This window comes from Phoenix dactylifera, chromosome 3 (genome assembly GCF_051530095.1).
Source record: "Phoenix dactylifera cultivar Ajwa chromosome 3, Ajwa_hap1_PhDact_Kaust_v1.1, whole genome shotgun sequence".
In the NCBI taxonomy this organism is placed as follows: Eukaryota; Viridiplantae; Streptophyta; class Magnoliopsida; order Arecales; family Arecaceae; genus Phoenix; species Phoenix dactylifera.
In genome coordinates, this window is record NC_143192.1 from 40,641,548 (window position 1) to 40,664,256 (window position 22,709).

Here is a 22,709-nt window from a genome sequence, read left to right on the forward strand (position 1 = left end):
TGAGGGGTCTGCTGATTGGCCCGCACTTGGTATTGGGCCCGTGGGTAGGCCTGAAGAGGCTAACTCAGCCCCGATCAATCGGAAGAAGAAAACTTTAACCGGAAGTTTCCTTCCTCATTTCCGATTGCGATCAGAAAAGGATGAATTCCAAGCTTAATCAAACACCAAAAGCTTGGATTTATGTATATATAAGATCCCCCATCCTCCCCTTTCAGATTCATCAAAGAAAGAAGGGTTATTGTGCTCTCGATCTCAAGCCGTCTTTTTGAGAGTTTTTCTCTGTATTCCACCGAGAAAGGTCAACGGAGAGCCTTACCGGGCTTAGGTACAAGTTCTCCATTCTCTCCTCTTTCTTTCTTTGTGTTTTGGGCTTTGGTCCCCACGATTTTGAGCCAGCAATTATCGGAGTTTCTTCCGAAACAAAGCACCTCTGTTTTTATGATTTCCACTCGGTTTTGGTCGCCGCTGGTTTGGCCGAGGTTGCGGCCGCTTGTGGCTACCGACGAGTGGGGGTTGGGCTGCTATGGCTGCGCCCTTGGACTTGCCGGGGAAATGGGGGGGAGAAAAGGAGGGGAGGACGAGCCTCCTTGTTCGTAAACAGAGGAGAGAGAGGGTTTTTCTCTCTCTTCTCCCCTCTCCTCTGTCACGCCCCCGCCTCTGCGAGGCACGTGAGGCACCTAGTGCCCACGTGGGGGCCACATGAGGGGGGAACACGGGGCTCCCCTGCCAGATATTGTCCGGTTCTGGGGCTTCACGCAAGTGTCCTTCACCCCTCCCCGGTTTTGTTTTCCACCCAAAACGCGTCTACAGGATTTGGAGACACCCGCCTCATATGCCCAGGCTCTTGAACGAGTCTTTCCGATGTGGGACTATTGGGCCTCACACCCTTCCCACCATCGGACAAGAGCCGTCCTCGGCTCTGATACCAAATGTCACGCCCCAACCTCTGCGAGGCACGTGAGGCACCTAGTGCCCACATGGGGGCCACATGAGGGGGGAACACGGGGGCTCCCCTGCCAGATATTGTCCGGTTCTGGGGCTTCACGCAAGCGTCCTTCACCCCTCCCCGGTTTTGTTTTCCACCCAAAACGCGTCTACAGGATTTGGAGACACCCGCCTCATATGCCCAGGCTCTGGAACGAGTCTTTCCGATGTGGGACTATTGGGCCTCACACCATTTAATGTCACGCCCCCGCCTCTGCGAGGCACGTGAGGCACCTAGTGCCCACGTGGGGGCCACATGAGGGGGGAACACGGGGCTCCCCTGCCAGATATTGTCCGGTTCTGGGGTTTCACGCAAGCGTCCTTCACCCCTCCCCGGTTTTGTTTTCCACCCAAAACGCGTCTGCAGGATTTGGAGTCACCCGCCTCATATGCCCAGGCTCTGGAACGAGTCTTTCCGATGTGGGACTATTGGGCCTCACACCCTTCCCACCATCGGACAAGAGCCGTCCTCGGCTCTGATACCAAATGTCACGCCCCCGCTTCTGCGAGGCACGTGAGGCACCTAGTGCCCACGTGGGGGCCACATGAGGGGGGAACACGGGGCTCCCCTGCCAGATATTGTCCGGTTCTAGGGCTTCACGCAAGCGTCCTTCACCCCTCCCCGGTTTTGTTTTCCTCCCATAACGCGTCTACAGGATTTGGAGTCACCCGCCTCATATGCCCAGGCTCTGGAACGAGTCTTTCCGATGTGGGACTATTGGGCCTCACATCCTCTCTCTTCTCTTTACTCTTCTCTCCACTTTCTCTCTCCTCCCACTTTTTCTCTTCTCTATTCATTTTCTCTTTAGAATGTCCAAGGAACTCGGAGTTGGGTCATGTTGACCTGATTTATGAATCCAAGTTGATCTCTAGAATGAGTTCCTAAACTGCCTTGGTGCCCAGGTCTACTGGACGGATCATCCGGCCTTGTCAAGTGTCAATAGAACCCACTGATGATGAACTATGTTAAACAATCTTGGTCTTGATCGAGTTCCTGCCCTACATTTATTGATCGAATCGCTCGAACTTGATCCATCCGGAATTGTCGAACGCTTGTCCCCATTTTTTATTGATATGGCGAAAAATGGATCGTCCAGCCCACAACTAAAAGGCCGCCTAGTTTCGGCTCAGTGAACGTCAACGACCATCAGCTGAATCTTCACTTCGGCCCAGAGTCAGCTCGACTTCGGAACTTCGCCAAAAGCTCCACCAACTTCAGATATTCACCGACTCCCCCGACCAAGCTCGAGGTACCTCCAAACGTTTGCCAACCCGACCTGACCAAGCTCGGAACGCCTACCCCAGTAGTACGCCTCGATCCTCAAGCTCAAGGCGCTCTACCGAGCATGCCCCGGAACTCGGAAAGCCGAGCTACTCCCAGTATTCGCCAAGCCGACCTCATCAAACGCATGACGCGACTACTTAACGAGCTCGGCCTCGCCAACGACCGCACCCATGTGCGGGCCTATGCCCACTTATGTAGCCGTACTACACAACACTACCGTGTCATGTCTCCATAACCGGCCTACAATAGTCAAATGACATCTTGACTACTCCTGCCATACCTTGCCGTGACTGTCAACGCCTTACCGTTCTAAAAAACGGGCAGTACTGCACGCCACAAGCTAGCCTAAGTTGCACGCCATCCGGTTCAGAGCCACGCCTCCTCATGATGAGGGCTGACAGTACCTCTGCCACCTGGGCGACTTCACCGAGACTATAAATAGCTCGGTTAGGTAATTTCTAAGGAACCTTTTTGGCTGGACCAAATTTACTCCACTCTAATTTGATCGTCGGAGGGCCCTCGCCGGAAATACTGGTGAGGCTTTATGCAAGTCCGCGGCCGTCGCGCAGGAGGTGGCTCCCGTTTTCTCTTTCCAACCACTCGGCGGCTCCCTCGACTGCACCGGCGTGGTCACCCTCGGGCCAAATTTGAACCACAACACTTACTATTTTAATTTGATTAAAATTATCAAATGGAAATTAATTTTGTTTTTAATGTTTTAAGGGTTGACTGAATCGTTTAGCATAGTCTGACAGTCTAAGATAAAAGAGGTAAATAAATCTCATACTTCTTACTAGTTTTCGAACTTGTAAATAGATCTTGTACTCCTTATAATCATATTTTTCGTGCATAAATTCTGCTTATAGAAATATCATTCTTTTTTAAAGTTATGGATCAACATATGTGTTATGTGCTTTATTATAAAAAATAGTTTCATACATGATTCGACGAAAATAACTTTGTCATAAAATATGAATCTGATCATGCCATTTAGTATTTTTCATATATATATATATATTTGAAGAAAAAGATATAAGTTTTCAAAGGAACTCAGATTTTTATGATCGTTTCTAGAAATAGAGGTCAATTGACATCCTGGAGCTAGCATCCAACGAAAATGACTCTCTGCCAATAGGTTAAAGTTGGTAACGAATATGAACTATGATATTTTATTGATTACAAAAATGGCCTTGTCACAGGTTATAGCGACTATAGCATGAATATTTATGAGCAATGTTTAGATCTATGATAGGCTTATATAACATGAAGAACGATTTACGAATTTAATTGTAATATAAACTTAGCACTATGGTTATGAAAGATGGATGCTTTGTTCATGCAAAATTTGCTTTGTAACCTATTTTTAATATAGTGTATTATGAAGTGTTTATTTTGAAATATCTGTTATTTTTTTTAAATGATGTATCGACATGCAAAAACTTATGCTTGATCTGGTAAGTTAGTGAAAGATCTACTTATTGAGCTGTGTTGCTTATATACCTCTACTTTTATTTTTCTCTCACCAGGCAAATAGGGTCGATAGGAATGAAGGATGGTTCAGACTTGAAGTTCGTGCTAGTAAGCTCGGCGATCTATATAGCAGATTAGAATTTTAGTTCTTCAATTGATTAGGAAATTGTAATTAGTGAGTTTATGAACAGTAAAGATTGTGGATTTAGTTTTTATGTTTGAATGTAGGCACTCTGAACTAATATTAATTTTATTCAATAAATAATATAATTAAATTTTTAATTATTATATTTTGTTTGTGATGGATTTGAGAGCCACCGTATCTGCTGCGTATTTTCACATTGTCCAACTATTATTTTTTTTTAATGCGGTGCTGCGTCTGTCTAGTTTACCCGCCCAGTGGTTTTACTGCAATTTTTGGCTGGTACTTGCCCTTGATCCGATAGGGAGTGGCTCTATGCAAGTGGAAATAAACATCCAGAGTTGTAGGTGTTGAAAATGAAGAGCTACTGAAGGATTTTAAACAGTTGAAAGGCATGCTTGTTAATCCCGATTCCCGACAGCTGTGTGGGCCTACCTACACCGTGAATTGGTTTCGTTCATCTTTTTGTTTCTTTGCCCTGAAAAATGCACACGAAGATCTTCCAAATATTGGAAGCCCTTTGTGTCCCTCCTTGGCGTCTTATATGCCTTTCTCCCTCTTCTTTTATTTTTTTTATTAAGGGTTTCCTTTCTCCCTATTAACAACTCCCTTCTTTGAGAGAGGTTCGAACTCTTGACCTGATCATTCGCTCAGATATCAGACCCAAGCGCCTGCTAACCGCACCCTATCTTTCGGTTTTTTTAAGATGAAATTTGATGGCAACATCAGTGAGAAAAGAGGCAGCAGTGGCGCCAGATTTATCATCAAGAATCAGGAGGTCAGATTTGTGGCAGCTGGAGGCCGACGGATCTTCGATCAGATTGTGATAGATACGGAGGTCAGACACGAGTATTGGGCGCGGACCGCATCATTCTTGAGGAAGATTCAACCATGATGATCGAGTGGATCTAGAATCCGAGTCGTACGGCTGGTGGAATGCGGTTGATTTACGACATTCGCAGACTCTTGGATGAATGCGTCTCTCATCAGACTACTTATGTTTATAAAATGATAAACAGTACGGTAAATTGGATGATATTTGTTTGTGTCTCAACATTCTTGAAGATTTTATTTAGGACAACCCGGCCTCGCTTCTATTTCCTGTGCACTCACATCCTGTGTGTTAGCCGACGCTGTACCCAAAAAAAAAATAAAAATTGAGGCTCTCCGCCGTCTCCGGTCTTCTACTCTCTCTCGTTTTCGCTTCTCCCCAATAGGGCAGCACCCTCCTCTCCTCTTCCTCCCCTTCTTCTTTACCTTCTGCTTCTCCTGCTGCTAAGCCCACAACCTCTCCTGCCTTCTCGTAAATAAAGATACGATAGGTACGACGTCGCGGAGCTGCTCCGGCTTCCGAAGGTGGAGAAGGTTGCGCCTTCATCCGCTCCCACCTCAACCGCCTGGGTGTCCCCTCCTCTTTCACCTTTGTCCACACCGGCGTCGTCGCCCAGGTGCCACAACCCCCATCCCTCTCCAGGTATCGAAAATAGCCCATCGTCCCCTTCTCTATGACCTCCCCCGCCACCGTCTGCTGCATGACACTGTTTTCTTGGAGTGTTCTTGTTCTATTATGCGTCTGTTTCTTTTTTGTTGAATTATGGTTCTGATTTGGTTGATGTCGATATCTGATGGGTGTTGGATTGATCGGCTGGTCTGGATTTTAGAGAAAGATCTCATCTTTGTGACTATGGTTCAGGAAATGGCGGAGTGGGAGCACAAGAGCAAGGTAGATGGCGTCATGCACGCGTGCAGGCATGGCGCTCATGTCGCAATACTCCTTGCTGCTGCTAAATTGCTCGATCAACGCAAACACAAGATTATCTGCTGCTAGACATAAAGCCAAGATAACCTTATACCATGTACTTAGAAAACTACTGGATTAATTAGTTCACATCTATGTATAGACAAATGAAAGTAAGTTACACTCTAGTTTCAAATTTATATACGTTCAAATTCCATTTGTTAAAAGGTATGGCAACCATACCTTTTGAAGTCCTTGGCAATCGTGGATCTTTTTCTTCATTTAATTACTTTAGTTTCACTTGTATAGATCTCTCATTAGATGATTTGAAGAGTCCAAAAATCTCTCATTAGATGATTTGAAGAGTCAAAAGTTTCAAACAACAAAACATGAGCCATCGTCAAGAAGTATCAGAAAAAAGATTAGAGGGCAATCGAGATAAGTTCAAGAGACAAATGACAAAACACGGCCAGATAATAAAACAGCAATCTATTGGCATTGTAGGTTTGAAGGCCACTTTGTCCTTAAGCTTTCTCCCAACTTCATCTTCTTTCTGCAAATTTTTCTCATGTGCCTAAAGCATGGAGGAACATACACAAAAACATCTCATATAACTCAGATATTCTAATCTTAATTATGTTAGTTTTGTCACACTTCACTTCAACCTTCATTTTTTTTGCGAACTTCATGTTTCAATTTTCACTATGGAATCAGGTAACCTGGTTCACCTGGAATTCTTTTAATTGGACTCACGTAGTTTCTAAATGTCATTTTTGATCTTTTTTTAAGTTAAAGGGAACTGTGAGACTGCTTTTTGAACTTGCAGAGGAGGGCGGTCCAGGCGCATTTCACATGGTCAATGATGGCGCTCTTGATGGTGTAGAAGCTATTTTTGGAATGCATGTTTGCTACCAATTACCAATTGGAATTATATCCAATCCAGGCTTCACACAGCCAGCTGCATGCTTCTTTGGAGCTAAACTAGAAGGTAAAGGTGAGAAGCTGCAAATCCTTACTTAAGTGTTGATCCAATAGTTGCCACATCATTTGCCATTCAGGCATGCAACATCTCGTCTCCAGTGAAAGTGACTCCCTAGATAGCTAAGTGCATTTTTCTTAATCAATCTTCCTTTTGTAGCTTTTCATCTGCAATTAATTTTGAGCTTTATATGGTTAGAATTTGTGTTATTGCAATCAGCTAAATCTGTGCATTCATCATAAATATCATAAAGAGAAAAGCAGAAACTAATTGAATTAAAGCAGAAAACATGCTTATAATATCATAAACCTGTTAGCTTCTGTATGAGTTACTAGAAGGCTTGTCAAAAAATTAACACCAATTGATGCCTTAAGTTTTGGTCCTCATATAGAGATGCAACATGCAACTCAATCAGACTGCAAAACCAGTTTTTTAAGGTTCAAGTGATGTTGGTTGTGCGTTGATGGAGCAAGAAGAGAGATTGACTCTGGTGAAGCCTGAGAATTCTGTTTGGTATATGATTTAGCTGCAATCTGCCTTCTCACATTTCACAAGTACATATGACGTAGGAAAACATTATAGGGTCAGTGTTTTGCATGCAACTTCTGGCTTGTGCCAAAATTCTATCCTAGGAAGTGATCCACACACACAGAGAGAGAGAGAGAGAGAGAGAGAGAGAGAGTTTCTCATCATTGGTTTACTTGTAGTGTCTTATGGAATCTGAAAAATATAAATGTAGCCTTACTTTGTCTTTTGTTAGGAAAACTTACAATTACTTTGACAAATGTTGGTAGTTTAGTCTTAGTACTAGTTCTTCTATTTTGGAGTGAAGAATTAAGTATAAGTTAGTTTGCTTGGTAGGCTTCTATTATTTGCCTCCTTGTTGAATTTTATGTTATCGTCATTCTTTGTTCATCTTCTTCCTCTCTGATTCTGCATCCTTTTCCCTTGACCCTTGCAAATCTACTTCTTTTAGGAGTGCATTATCTAGTATTGAAACCGAAGGTTTTCACTGATATGCTGACTTGTAGAAAGCAATAATAGATGTATCTTGTTGAACTATGGAACAATATCACCGAGAAGAGGCTCACAACTTTGAATGTATAGTTTGAGTATCTAGTTAATCTCATTAATGGAGTGCACATATCATTGTCTTGCTTCACTGGTTCTAACTCCTAAAATTAAGACCCATCTCAACCAGAATCTCATTCTTCTGAGATCCATACAAAATTTGTTTAAGAACGTAAGTCTTTTTTTCTCCTTTAGAACTTAGCTTTTATTATTGGACCATAATCTCATTGAAACTTACTTGACATTTTCATTATTGAAGAACTTTCAAGTTGCAAAGTTAATCACCAATAAGCATGCCATTCACTATTATATAATTATGTTTACCTTCTGTGCTGCTATCTTGAAACTATATCACCATCCACTCGTGTTCCTCGCATGCTTACATTCAAGATTCTAATGGTAACATTACATCGCAGACATTATGTAAAACTTGGTGAACCCTTCTTTCCCTGTTTAAAGGGTGTGATCTCAATATATCTACTAAATTGTTTTCTCAACATAGGAATATATCTAGTAAATTATAATATATCCTTGGTTGTTTCTTTATTAATTCTATGGGTCAATTTTTTTTTTTTTTTTATAAGCCTGCATCAAGGATCGCCGAATCGATACCGGTCGGCCACTGGACCGGTTTGGACCAGTTCGAACCGGTACCACTGGTTCGACCTCCAAAAGCCAAAAAAATTTGACCTCGCCGGTATGGTACAGGCCGTTACCGGCCGGTATGGGGGCCGGTACAAGCCGGTTCGGACCAGCCGGTATGGGCTGGTTCGGACGACCGGTACGGGCTGGTACCATTTTTCACTGTTGTGCCGGATTGGTTCGGTACGGGCTGAACCGACCGGTTCAGCATACCATGGCCTGCATTAAGCTCAGGGACAAGCTTCATGCACTATATTTGGAGGAAACAAAAAAAAGTTGTCTTTGGCACAACTTAAAGTTGCGATCTGAGCCGGTCTCATGCAGTTGTGCAAGGATTGAACTTTTGCATCTTTTATTTTTGGTACTTTCTGCACCATTTCTAAGAGTCTTTTGAAACTTAAACCATATTAGGATTACAATTTAGTAGTTGTGATGCCCATGAGAAGAAGATGGATAATTCCGATCACAACTAAAGAATCAGTGTTCAAATCGCTCTCATGGACTTCTCAATACTGAATATCCACTAGTCCAGTTAGTCTGCTATAATTACTGGCTATCTGATTCATTATAACTTATCTTCTGAACTTGAAGATGTCTTATATATATTCTGTTCTATTATGTAACATATAAGATTTTATAATGATTTATATGCTAGCTATAGATATCAGTTGCATAGATGTATTGTGCTTGCATATATTTTCTGCTCATATATTTGAAATATTTCCTGCATGAGTTATGTGTAGATTCTGGAATATAACCATCAAAAGCGAGCATCTTATTGGATTCGTTAGAACACTTCTTTCTCAAGTTCTATTTAATTAGATCAATGAGTAATAGTATCTCGTGCTTTCATCAGTTAGAGCCTCACTAAATGTTCCAAGCATCTGTTATCTACAGCCTTCATTGGATAAAGCTTCTGTACCTACAACTTTGCTGAATCTCATTGATGTTTGCAGTTGCAAGTATACCACTTGCCAAATGAGAGGAGGTTAGAAGATGATCAAACAATAATTCTGACATTTATAGTCTCAAAACATCGGCAATTATTAAATACTAACATATTGAGGAGATTCTCTCAGTGACAACGTGCTATTCCTCAACTCAAGGGGCAGTCAGCAGTGCATGATCTTCGAAACTCCATTACTTTATTTTCATTGTTTGATATTCTTTTGTTCCAAAATTTAAAAGATTTTGGTGATTTCATCTTCAGTTTATGAAACCTTCTGAGACACTATTCTTTTATTGCGAACTGCTAAGATTTTCAGGAAATGCTTAGACTGTTGACTTCTGATTTGCTGACAATATGTGTAGTCATCTTCATCCTCGGTATGACCCCTTTCATCTCTGCAGCAACTTCTAAAGTGTTGTTTTCAGCTCCACTTCCATTTCGTATGACCTGCTAAGTCTTTAATTTTCCATAGCAAGTTTAAAGGCATTGCTTTCTCTGGGTGCCATCCTCTTCTAGCTGTCTGGTGGTTTTTGAATCAATAGGGGTTTCCTCACATGTGGGGCCATGTTGAATGATCGAATATACCACCTAATATTTCCACTAACCTTGTACCCCAATGGGAAAAAGCAAAAGAGAGAATCCCAGTGTGCTCTAATGCTGTGGATTGCTCAGAGTTTCCAGCCCTAAGATGCTTCATTGATTACCAGATCATGTTGTCAGAGTTGAGAGTCATGGACATGTCCACATGATTGCAACCTACATTGATCTGCAACAATTTAATAAAATGTTATATCATCCTAAATACAGATTGCTATTCATATATTTATTCATATCTTTTTTTGAATTGGTTCTAAAAAGTTTTTCTTTTTTAAATGATTATCAAGTCTGATCAGACTAGACTCGCTTAACTTATTTGACCTAAACCAAAAAATTATCAGATTCAAATTTTCTGTTTGATAGGAGGGAGGGTAAAAGCCCACCTTGATTGGATTAGAATTGAGTTGCTTATATATCAAGATCCATCGCTACCTTCTGCATGGGTAAAACAACTGTATCTTTCATAAGAAAGACCCTACCCTATTGCATGAGTTTGGTCATGGCTCAGGCCAAATCCATGCAGACATGTCATGTTTTCTAAATGGAATGCAAAGGAAGACATGAAGACAACTGGAGGAGTACTCCTGCTATAGTCTTTTGTGCGAAAGACCTAACCCAGTCCCCAAGCTTAAAGTAGTTGAGAGGAAAATGGTAATCTCTCTGATGTGTTTGTGCTCCCGTCGAAATGGGAAAGTAATGTAATAGGCGAGGTCGTTGGATAAGATTGAGGTTGCCCAATCATCTGTTCATCATATTTGGAGGCCATATATGACTATCCAAAACTCTTCTGATTGTTACCCTTTGCTTCCACGATTGCGAGATTTGCTGTGTTCTGTTCCATTTTGGTATCAGAAGGAAAATGGCCCCAAAACCGATGCTATAGCAACTGGAGTTGTCATGACAACATGATCATATGCTATGGACTTGGGAGCCAACAAACTTTTCTCTTTGCCACAATAATTTGACATTTCCTTTATGTGCATGGAACCATGGCCATAACTTCTTACAGTAACAGGTCATCATTACTTGAAAAGATTTAAGAAAATTATATTATCTTTGTAAAGGAAATCAGTCTCCATGATTGGCATTGTAATAGTAGAGATGAAAACCTTGCTTGATACAATAGAGAATTCATATATTTAGCATTATTTCCTATAAGTGACTCTACTTCTGTATTCAAAATGGCAAGTTCCTTGAGAAAGTCTGGAGAAATTATCTCCAATAATGTCACATTCCCTATTGGCTGCACCATTCCCGTGTGACATCATAAATCATGTGGCACTGCCTATAAAGCATTTTGATGCCACAAGCCATTCAAAAATTCTTCACCATCCCATGCATCAAAAGGGTGCTCAAGTAGACAGCTTAGTTTGGAAAATTGTTGCTCATACAGGACACCTATTTTATACGCATCCATACGGTCCTTATTGGCACATACGGAGCCTAATTCTTTTCATTCTTCACCCGTTTATGCTTCTTTAACTCATTATTTTTTAATTTCCTGACCATTATGCTTTCAGAAACATCAGTTAGTAGATAAAAAGAATGCTGCCGAATTGAATTGAAGCCAATGCATTGGACAGCCCATGTGGCTTCTTCTTTTCATGCGCATGATGTCGTATGTGATCATAAATGTCCAAAAAGATTTAATTTTTAATATGAAGAACATAAAAAAAGGTATATCTTAATTAATCACAAGTTCCAATAGGGTTGGGTCCTGTTATGAGGTCGGAAGAAACAGAGACTGCAATTTGGATTCCATGTAGCTATTGTTAGGTCCAATAGTCAGTGCAACTGCCATGTGACATGCACCAATAAGAAAGTAATTATTTTTTACGTATACTTACTAATGCAATGTGTCTCAGAAACTAAAAATGATGATCATGATGATAATATCATTGGGACATGTTTAGGTCTTCCATGTAATGGCATAAAACAAGAAAAATGGCTTGGCCCCTAAGCTATGCAAGGGTCTTTGGAAGTTTGTCTTTGCAATAACCTCTTGTTTTGTAGATTATGATTGTTAATTTTGTCATCGGAGATCTGTTGATGAATAATATATATAACGGATAAAACATGAGAAGCCAAAATGACACATGAAAAAGTGTGTCCTTATCTGGGGAGATAATGTTCAAATACAGTAGCATACATTACATTGTTGTTATTATAAAGATTTCTCCGTATGCTAATCCATGGCCATCTTATCCCATATTACATATACTTCGATTTCGATGCAACAGATAGTTTCTTTGTTAATTTTCTAGTCCAACTCTACTAATAATATCTTGTTGTTCAAGATTTTATGAGATGCAACATGCATTTGGGTTCTCATCACTAAATATTTGGGGCGGCGGCGGCGGTCGTTCCATCACGTAGACTGGCATCCAATGCATCATCGTTCTCTTTGCCATCTCTTCTTCGGTGATGATGCTACCATTCCAGTATACCATCCTCTTCACCATGTCTGCCTCGTTAGGAATGGCCACGCTAGTTTGTCCTTCTCCTTCCTTCGTTTGCTCCTCACCACCTCCCTTCTCTTCCTTGCCGCCACCATCCTTGTTATCCTCTGTCGTTTCTTGTTGTGGTGCTTTTTCTTCTTCCTTCTTCTCTGCATTCTCTTCTTTCTTGTCCTCTTCTTTCTCCTTCTCAGGAGGTTTCTCCTCGGTTTTCTTCTCCGCTTCCTCTTTCTTCTCTTCTTCTCTTGGTGGCTGAGGGACAATCTTTGCAAGCTTCCCTGTTCTCCGGTGAATGTACTCCACGAGCTTTTCCGCGTTCATGGTTCCGGTCACCGTCACCTTCCTGGTTCTCAGCTCGGTCTCAGCCGTTTGCACCCCTGTATGGAATCCCACATGAGAGTTCATGTTGATAACTAAGTTAATGTATTGTTGCTGCCATTTGGATACCATTTCATGTCTTAATTAGTATTTATGGATGGTGTCTGATCTTCTCATGCCTGCGAGCATGGCATGTCATGACTACAAGGGACCTTGAAAGGGATGCATTGCGTTGTAGCGTGAGAATTGAGAAAGGCACCACACACACACACACACACAGAGGGAGGGAGAGAGAGAGAGAGAAAGAGAGAGAGGATACCTCTCATCTTTAGTATCTTTCGTCTCAGCTGTTGCGCACAGGCCTCACAGTGCATGTTCACATGTAGCTCGACTGTGGTTATCCCACTCGCCTGCTTCCAAAAACCGAACGATTAACACTGATTAGATGTAGTACGTACACGTACGTAAATCCTGAAAACCCTTAAAATCTATATATGAAAAAGTGCGTACATACGAACGTAAAGGCAGAAAAATATATGAATAGATCATTTGATGCATCCATGCTTTAAACCACTAGTTTCTACTTTTGCAATGGGCTGTAGCGTCAAATTTAGACGAGCGCTAAATGGCAGCAGGAGGTGGCAGGTTTATGAAGCATTTAGGTGGTGTACATCTAGGATTAGCCATATGGTTCTTGATACATTTACAAAGTAGGAAACAACTCTGCTTGACTCAGTTACAACTTTGTTTTTCCTTCGGGCTCCAATATGTCCTGAATGTAATATCAAACAGTGCACAAAATGCATCTTACCCTAGGTGTGAGAGCTCATATGGGTATATGTTTAGTCGTATATTAGTTTTGCATCAGCAAAATTTTGGATACTTATATAGAGCCAACTCCTGACTAATCTTGTGGATGGCATTTTGATTGACCACAGACCAATCATGATATGTATATGGATTCTTAATATGGTCAAGATGCTAGAGCTTAGAATGGAAGAATATATTTAGTTCCATATTGATTGTATGTTAGAAAAATCATGGATATAACCCTTTTTGAACTAGTAAGGTAGTTTACCACCACCATGTAATAAGATGGGCAAGGGTCGTATATAAGATCCAGAAATCAAAATGGAATTTCTCAGGCGAAATGTTTTGCAATTTCAGTACCATACAAGAGTTATTGGGAAACCGATCCTCCACAATCCAGCTTGAATGCTTGGCAGGTTTTGATAGGTTTATTTCCATCTAAAACTGACCTGTCCACTGAATTGGCTATGGTCGAACATTATAGAATTCATAAACAATCCGCTGCGATGTATACTCAAATTGGGCTAAAGACGATATGCTGTTGCTGTATACGGCAGCAAAGTTGTCAATGCATGGGATTCAGTGGAAAGCTGCCCATCTGTACATCATATTCTTAATGCACGAATCTCAATATATTGCGAGTAATTAAGCTATGTAGTGCATACCACGCTACATAGGAATCACATGCTGCCATGCACCCCTTGTGGACTGGGAGTGCTTTGCCCCAAGGTGAAGGGTTCAGCGTCTCGTGCATCCCCAGCCATTGCATGTGATGAGTTGTCTTATATCCAAGTATGTTCCAGATGTTTCTCTCGATAATGTGGGGCAGTACATGGAGCAACTTCGATGAATACCTCTCTCTATATACACCACTCATAAAAGAAAAAAATCTATGCACATTGAGGGTGACAATATATGTGAGAATCGTGCGAATGTATTTAGTTCCACATTGATTATTAGCTGGATAATTCTTGGTTATTTATATAGGAATCAAGAAATCTAAATAATATTTTTCGGCTTACCATTTTAGATGAAGTCTTGGATTATTACGGATAGTATCAGAGCGGACTCAGTCAATAACTAATATGGACTGGAGGATACCGTAACACGGATTCATTAGGGCTGACCATTGGCCAATCATAGTACTTATGATTAGATTTGCATATATTTGAACTCTTAGTCGGACGAGGACATTAGGACTTAAATAGAGAGAGAGAGTATGTGATAATCCGTGCGGATGTGTGTTTCGTTCTAGATCAGTTATTAGCTGAATAGATCTTGGATACTATAGGATCAAGAAACCTAAATAATATTTTTTTGGCTAGTTATTTTTGGTGAGGTCTTAAGTTATTACAATATCCATGCCTGTTAATCAGTTGGCGGCAAGAAAAGGGGTTTAAACCTGTGATGCAACCACTACAGGTTTGGATTCCCCCTCGGCTGGTGGCGGTGGGGAGATGACTTCGGCTCTTCTGGAAGTCTTCTTTTGAACTCTGGAGCACAAAGCTTGAGGGTCCACTATTCCTTTAACTGTGACCTGATTCTGCACCATGTCCACCTCCACCCGTTCAACCCCTGATGTGGATTACCACTTGGAAAAAGGTTAGCACACAATCTTGTGTTTGTGCGTGTTTGTTTGTGTGTGTGCGTGCGTGTGTGTGTGCGTGCGTGCGGGTGTGTGTGTGTGTGTGTGTGAGAGAGAGAGAGAGAGAGAGAGAGAGAGACCTCTGCACTTGAGGATGGACCTCTCAATCTTCTTTGCACATCCGGCACAGTGCAAGTCCACAAACAAGACAACGGGAGGGGAGGGCTTTGCTTCTTCTTTCTTCTCTTCCGGCTTCTCTTCCTTCTTTTCCTCTTGCTTCTCCTCTATTTTCTCTTCCTTCTTCTCTTCTGGCTTGGCCTCCTCTTTAGCTTCTTCCTGTCAAGAACGAAATTAAGGAGAGATACACTCCATGATAAATCTAGAAAACGGGGGAAAAAATCTACATTCCGAGGGCATTATCATGCTCCAGAGCATATATATGAGCAATGGGATACCTGCTTAGTTTCACCCATTGAGAAACCAGCAACCTTAGAGAATTCTTGATAGAAGAAACGAAGGCAAGGGGAGGTGCTCAACCAGCAGTCGACCTTCTTATAAAGATCCAATTCAGTAGGAGAAAAATAATATGTAGTAGGTGACGAGTATTCTTGCTGAAATAATAAAATGGAATGATTCCTAGGCACATGCAAGGCCACTTAAACCAAGTTAGCTAGGTTAAGGAACCTCGGGATTGCTTAATTCTCATGCTTTCTTTTGTCTTTCTTTTGTTTTTCCTCGCAACAAGGTGAATGGAGAAGGGGAGGGAATCAAGTGGGGTGGGTAGGGAGATTTATAGAGGTGATAGGAGGGTGGCAAAAAGCAAAAGGAATTGTTTGGGATCAGTAGAAAATAAGGAAAATCAATTAAAAAAGTTTAACTAAAAAGAGGGGAATGTAGTAGCTTTTGATATAGTTTTCTTTTCATCCCTTTTTCATAATTTCGATTGAAAGATTGGGTCGGAGGAAAGTGATGAGGATGTCGGTGGGGACAGGATGATACATGCATTAGAAGAAAGAGGGGATCATCACATGGGTGGGTTGGGTGTGACTTTGGAAACCTGCATACCCTTTACCTTTACTTTCTCTGGCGGAGCGATCGAGGTCCATCCTCATGGGATTACGTGAAAGTAGACGGTGGATGCTGCACAGCACTCCATGGGAAACTCCTACCAATAATTTTCTGGTTAATGTGAAAGGTGGGAGCTGCCCAACTGGGACAAATCATATAATGCATGTTCTTTTACATCATGATAGGATATATATTCGTTCTTCATGCATGAGATGCTTGGATTCAAACTTTACACCCCAAAAAAATGTCAGATCCGAACATGAAAGTATTTGATCTTAAATGATATGATAGATAGCATAAGATTGATTGCACTGATTATTGGATCTTTTAGCAAAGATTTGCATTTACAAGTCAAAGATCCAGTATTAGACTTATATCACTTCGATCAAATGGTGCTAATATTGATCACAGTGTTTCCAATACCATTCCCCTAATGTTAACCGTAAGCATGCAATGAGCCTGCCTTGTACCATTTGTGTAACTTAATTAGCTTTCATAAGTCATGGTAACACTCTTTTAGAATATCAATACAAGATATTAAAGGAGTGCCCGGTGGTGCCCCAGAATGATAAGTGTCAGACTGAAGTTCATCCAGATATCGATATCAGAGCCGAGGACGGCTCTAACTCGAGGATGGATGAATGAAAGATCCCACATCGGCTAGACTCGTTCCAAAGCCTTGGCATATGAGGCGGATGTCTCCAAATCCTGCAGACGCATTTTGGGTGGAAAACAAAATCGGAGAGGAGTCTGAGCAGTGCGTGTGCGCGCATGCGGGCCTCGGAACCGGACAATATCTGGCAGGGGAGCTTCGTGTTCCCTTCTCATGTGGCCCCTATGTGGGCACTAGGTGCCTCACGTGCCTCGTGCAAGCGGGAGCATGATATTTGGTATCAAAGCCGAGGACGGCTCTAGGCCGAGAGTGGGTGAATGAAAGATTCCACATCCGCTAGACTCGTTTCAGAGCCTGGGCATATGAGGCGGGTGTCTCCAAATCCTGCAGACGCGCTTTGGATGAAAAATAAAATCGGAGAGAGGTCTGAGCGGCGCGTGTGCCTGCGTGCGGGCCCCAAAACTGAATAATATCTGGCAAGGGAGCCCCCCATTCCCCCTCATGTGGCCCCCACATGGGCACAGGGTGCTTCACATACCCCATGCAGACGGGGCGTGATAGAAAAGAAATACAAACAAGCACCCAAAAGTTTGGTTTATCTATATTAACACACACCATAGATTTATCACCATAGTTTGGTGCTAATATCGATCCCATTCCTCATCCACATGCACCTTTCCTTCGTTTTTTTTTCTCTACATTTTTTTTTCTTGTTTCAATCGACTACATCCTTCGGAGGGAAGGTAGAAATCGACACGCATTTCACGATTCATTAAGGCAGGTGTGGTTGTCCTTTTTTGTATTTGCAAGTTATGATGGAGATGCAACTGCGGAACACCCAACTCTAATGTAGAGCACCGAACACCAAACCCTTTCTAACCTATTGACCAAAGAGGCTGGATGGCGCCCCAGCCTGTAATCAATACACCAAACACTATTAGATTTATCACCCAAAAGTTAGATTTATCCACTATGATCTAAATATACCCATAAATTCATGTATAGAATTAAAGCACCAATTGCTCTTATTCGATTTATGGAGCAGAAGCAAGAAATTGTTATTAGTCCTCAACAAGAAAATATCACAAACAAAAAAAGGATTAAAGAATTGCTGAAATTAGATCTACATGATTATTAGGTGTGCTCTAAAATATGATTATATCCGATAATTTACTTGCACAAGAATCTCCAATTATTTAAATGTTTTTAGGAGGTGAAATTCACATGCAAGGTAACTTTAAAATTGATTGACACCTCCTATAGTTGGTGGTATAAAGCATGTTATAGGTGTAAGGCTGCATTAAAGGTTTATGGTGATACTTTTTGGTGCAACCAATATAGTAAAAAAGATCAGCCTCCAACTCTATGGTACAGTTGCAGTATATTTTTTTACTTTCGTAGTTTATTTGCTGAAAATGGATACACTATTGTTTTACTTAAACACTAAAATAACTGTTATATATCTATCTCTTGAAGGTATAAATTAAGCACTATCATTGAGGATAAAATTGGTGCAACAATCTTTATGATACAGCTGCTTGTCATATCCAAACAACAAATTCAAACTGCCTTAAGGTTGAAGAGGTGCTTGATGATCAAAGTTGTTCTTCCTTTTTCTTTACAAGTTGTCTCTAACAAAACCATTCCTTTTAGAGGTTTTTAGTCCAAGAAAGGCGAAACTTTGTGAAAGCACCCGTGAGTTACACGCAAGATAGGTGATGATGCATGCAAATTCAGAATTCCCATGAGCCTCGCTGTAACCACTAAGAACCATAGACTTTAAGTGCTGCTTCTGAAATTGACTATCAGAAGACTTTTTTTGATTTCAGCAACTCCGCCGCTGCCGCGCGAGGATCCTGCCATGCATTTGGCTTACTAAGCTGGTAAAGTCTTCTGATAGTTGTATCAAATAATCTAAGTTTAGATCATGCCTTCAGGGTTGGGAAGTTTGCAAGAAGGCCAACTTGATTATATAGCTCATTACCTATTAATCTTTTCTACACAAAAATAAATAAAAAATGTAGAAAGCCCACTATATTATTTTGGGGGAAAAAATCATAACTCTTTGTCCTCATTATCTCGGACGCACACTTTTCTATTCTTACAAAAAAGCACCTTTTTTGGAAAAATAATTTCTTAAAAAATAGGAAACATTGTTGTTTTGATTTTTATCAAAACCTTTGCCCGACAACAGATTCTTATTATACTCCTTACTGAATTTTGTCCTATCATGAGACCAAAATCAAAAATAACTTTGAAGGCTTGATATATTTTTACCAAATTGATTTTCTACCACAAGAGAGGCAATTCCACATATTGCCTGAAATCAGACTTATTTCATTCCAAAGAAACGGTAACTTAGTAGATACAGAGTTAACCAACCCTTGCGGATTGCTGTTTTTCATGTCCTCTTTAACTCATACAGCTTTGTTGCAGGCTTTTCCAACTTCCGTTGTATTTAGTGTTGCTTATTTTTCTGAGACATTGTACGTAGTTGAAAAAAGAGGATACGGGACAATCAATTTACATTTATTTAGGTAGGATTTCTATTATTCTTTTTAGATGTAAAGGATCATCTACATAAATATGGAGATTCTTATCTATTCTTCTCGAAATAAAAAAGGCATAAATCAGATGGAAATTTGGTGGCTGAACAATGGATTTCTTATTCCTTTAAATGCAATAGTCCTGTGGTGGCAGAGCATGATCAAGATGTAATTTGTGGTCATAACTCACGAAGTTAATCACGTTTCATTTCTTTCTTCATTGAATAAGCCTTCTGACAATGATTGTACGCCAACATCTTGTTGTTTTGCTGCCAAGCACGGCGGATTGGTTGATTGTGAAGTCGGCAAGTCATCAGTTGTGGGCGTTATAAACCTTTTAGTTTTAATTGACGAATGCTTTCCAAACATTTTCCATACCGTAAACTTCCTCTCTTGAATAAGTTGGTTGCATGAACCCCACGTAGTCCAAATTTACATATTGCATGCAATAGAAGTTCGACAAATCAGCTCACTTAGATCTAAAATGAAACAATGAAGCCCTTCCTGTGCAAAGTACCTCGACACAGCGCCCACGTACCTTTAGAGCTCATGAACTTATGGATAAACAATCGCCGTTAGCTAGGCTTTTTGTTGTTAGTGTTGTTGGTGTTGTTGTTGGTATTGTTGTTGTTGGTGTTGTTGGATAGGAATCTATTTTGCCGGGAACATATATATATGTCTAGGTTCGCTAGAATGATATCATGATCATGTTCTTGACGCTTATCCTTTATTGCACCACATTCCACAATAAAAACAATCAACTTTAATTTATTTTTGCTCTGGAGTAGAACTTAGCTTCAGCCGGGAGAAAACGCAATATATGGCTCAGAGACATGGATCATGAAGGGACAGGTTTACGCAGACATTAATTCATGCATGCTCCAAATCTCCTTAAAATCTATCATCTTTTCGGAGCGAAAGCTGTTTCAACTCGCACCGAAAGTGAGCAGTCGTTACTTGCCTGCTTTTGTCTTTTGCCTATGTTGGCACCATGATAAACTGAAGACGTTGGATGGAAGGGGCCGGGAGAACCTGCGACCACGTGGAGCTGAGTCAGCCGAGGTACCAGTTGACAGCACCCAACTACTCCAATAACGTTGGCTTCAACAACGATCGTAAAATGGAAAGCGAGAAAAGGCCAAGATTTCCTTTCCTAGCATCTCCACCTCCCACTCATCTCTAATTTGGACTCCAAAACCCCACTCGCTGTAGAGACAAGCCGCTTAATTACCATCATTACAAGCATAAATATTGGGTCATGGGAATAGTCTTGATACAAGTATCGGAAGCATTGCCCGCAAGAAAACATGAGGAAGGCATGGGAGGTTAGAATGATCAAGAAGGTTTGGGGCCCTTCGGAAAAGATGAAGTGGACAACGGAAATACGAATGCCTTGCTCGCAAGGAACCTTGCCAACTTACAAAGCAAGAAAAGGAGGATCTCTTACCGGAAATCTGACATACGTGAATTTGATGGGACATAAAGCCAACTTATGGGTTTTATGGAAGACACGAGTTTGATGAGGAATGGGAGGAGAGGATAGGGGGGCGCAACCTTCTGCATGGCTTTCTCGCGCGCAGGAGAATGGGTAGCATGCTTTAGACTTGACTTTGGGGTAGCACTAAAGTTGGTCATGGGATTCCATTGAATTGCTGAAGAAAGGTGGATAAAACGTCCTGGAGGAAAGTATAATTGGTGGAATGATTTCTTCTTCTTTTTTTTTTTAAGAAAAAAAAAAACTTGAGGTATGGGACTATATGCACGTCGATTATTGCACCTGAAATGTCGATAATTCCCAAAATAAGAGATCCTCTGCAAATCCCCATTAAGGCCTGGGAGCCTTCTTCATCTTCTGTTGATGGGTCACATGCGGATGTTGCATGTGCGTGAATACGTTGGCAGGCATGGTAAAATTCAAGTCATGTTGGCAAAGGCACATCAAGATGTGAGTTCACTGTTTGCATTCAGTATAAGTGGTCCGCTGACGATGCATCCAACGAGGGAAAAGAAGATGATGAGTGGGTTCAGGTTGTATCTTTCATGATGTTGATAGTTGGATCTTGTAATAGTTGCTTCCAGAGCTGCACAAGCAGAAGAAAGAGGCCGAAGCGCTTTCAAATGTATAAAATGTTATGCAAGGCACAATCCAAACGTTCACGTCGCAAAAAAAAAAAAAAATCAATCATTCTGTTTTGCAAAAGAAGATCAATCACGTTTTTTTTTTTTTTTTTTTTTTTTTTTTGCCTCGAAAGATACAGTCCAAACCAAACCGGACTATGAGCATCATTTGAGAGAAGGAGATCTCTCTATTAGCTGAGGAATTTATGATCCCTAAATTTTGAGGATTACAGACCACCTTTGTATTAGAATCTAGTATCCGACAAAAAGAAGGGGGGATAATGCACTCCAAAACTTTCGATCCCCTCCCTCCTGTTTCTCCATCACCACCTCACTCCTCACTGGCCGCCATCATCTCAATCTTCCCGCACGCCATCCAAAACACAGCCTTTGTCAAATGGCCCAAACCTGACTAGAATCGAAAGGAAGCTGTGACATTCGCCGATCCATGAATTCACCAGGGCTTTCAACCATCTAAGATGTACCCCGATGTGATCATATCCACAGATTCACATTCAATGAGCCATCAAATAACAAAACATCATCAAAATTTGCTTCGATGATTAAGAAGTCTGCATCTACTTCTAAAACGTACCCAAAACAGGCCGGGTTCCTGGGAGAGGAGGCTACTATCTGCTTGAACGGTGGCTTGCCCGCTCTTTTTCCTGTTCTTGTAATCCGTCGTTTCATGCATGCACAACCTGCTGTAAATGAAGCAGGAAACAACCCCATGCCAACATGTCCAAAACTAAATGCAAAAGCTGTGCGCAACGCCTTGGAGAGGGAGAAAGAAATGAAATCGATCTAATTACATGCACAAGATTTGCACTTATCCTGGGACACAAACACCAGGCCTAGTGTGCCCTGTTTGACCTACACACACCGTCCATCTAGTATTCGTCTGTTAGTAAATCCTTTGTAAAACTTGCCCAAATTGTTGATGGTGAAAGTGGAATTCTGAAAAGAAATTTATTTCAACAGAGATTGTTTACATGCCAATTAGGAGATTTAAGTTTCCAAGTTTGCGAGGGAAAAATGGTGAACAGCGACCAAGGATGCGAGACTAATTACTCTATAAATAGACCAGTAAGGCTTTAAAATCTGTATATGTCCAGGGGAAGTCCCAAGACAGAACAATTAGGAGGACATCAATCAGAAGCTCATGAAATACACGAGAAGTTTGCATTCTTTAGTCAATCTCACAGAAAATTGTTACCCTCTTCCTGCCCGTATATCCCAGTCACCAACTTCCAGGTCTTGTTACTACCTGTTGCTTAAATTTTGCAGTTGGTTTTCCTTTCTGTAAATCGGAAGGTTAATTGTTAATAAAAAACAGGT

The 22,709-nt window shown here is 41.2% G+C and overlaps 2 protein-coding genes and 1 long non-coding RNA gene across 10 annotated transcripts in view; 1 reads left to right on the forward strand and 2 right to left on the reverse strand.

Annotated features, from left to right (window-relative positions):
• The first annotated feature begins 4,984 nt into the window (after window positions 1–4,984).
• On the forward strand, window positions 4,985–9,553 carry LOC103720388 (uncharacterized). Of its 4 annotated transcripts, XR_003388131.4 has the most exons (3): window positions 4,989–5,355; window positions 5,575–6,613; window positions 9,209–9,553. It is a non-coding gene; the product is annotated as an uncharacterized LOC103720388 (long non-coding RNA). The 4 variants fall into 4 exon arrangements; XR_003388130.4 differs by having other exon boundaries at window positions 4,985–6,613; XR_015976358.2 differs by having other exon boundaries at window positions 4,998–6,613; window positions 9,168–9,553.
• Window positions 9,554–11,920: 2,367 nt separating this feature from the next.
• Window positions 11,921–15,794, reverse strand: LOC103720386 (uncharacterized). Of its 2 annotated transcripts, none has more exons than XM_008810066.5 (5): window positions 15,482–15,794; window positions 15,167–15,362; window positions 14,844–15,016; window positions 12,951–13,044; window positions 11,921–12,690 (listed from the first exon to the last, which is right to left on the reverse strand). In XM_008810066.5, exons 1-5 carry the CDS (start codon window positions 15,497–15,499, stop codon window positions 12,158–12,160), a joined length of 1,014 nt encoding a protein of 337 aa, XP_008808288.2. In that variant the 5' UTR covers window positions 15,500–15,794; the 3' UTR covers window positions 11,921–12,157. The 2 variants fall into 2 exon arrangements, with proteins under 2 accessions (XP_008808288.2, XP_008808289.2); XM_008810067.5 differs by having other exon boundaries at window positions 12,951–13,041; window positions 15,482–15,792.
• Window positions 15,795–22,326: 6,532 nt separating this feature from the next.
• Window positions 22,327–22,709, reverse strand: part of ATS2 (Phospholipid/glycerol acyltransferase family protein) — a 28,697-nt gene continuing 28,314 nt past the window's right edge. For all 4 annotated transcript variants that reach the window (XM_008810060.5, XM_008810063.5, XM_039123501.3 and 1 more), the window contains one exon: window positions 22,327–22,671. The gene's annotated coding sequence lies outside the window, so the exon portion shown is untranslated. The remainder of the gene's footprint in view (window positions 22,672–22,709) is intronic.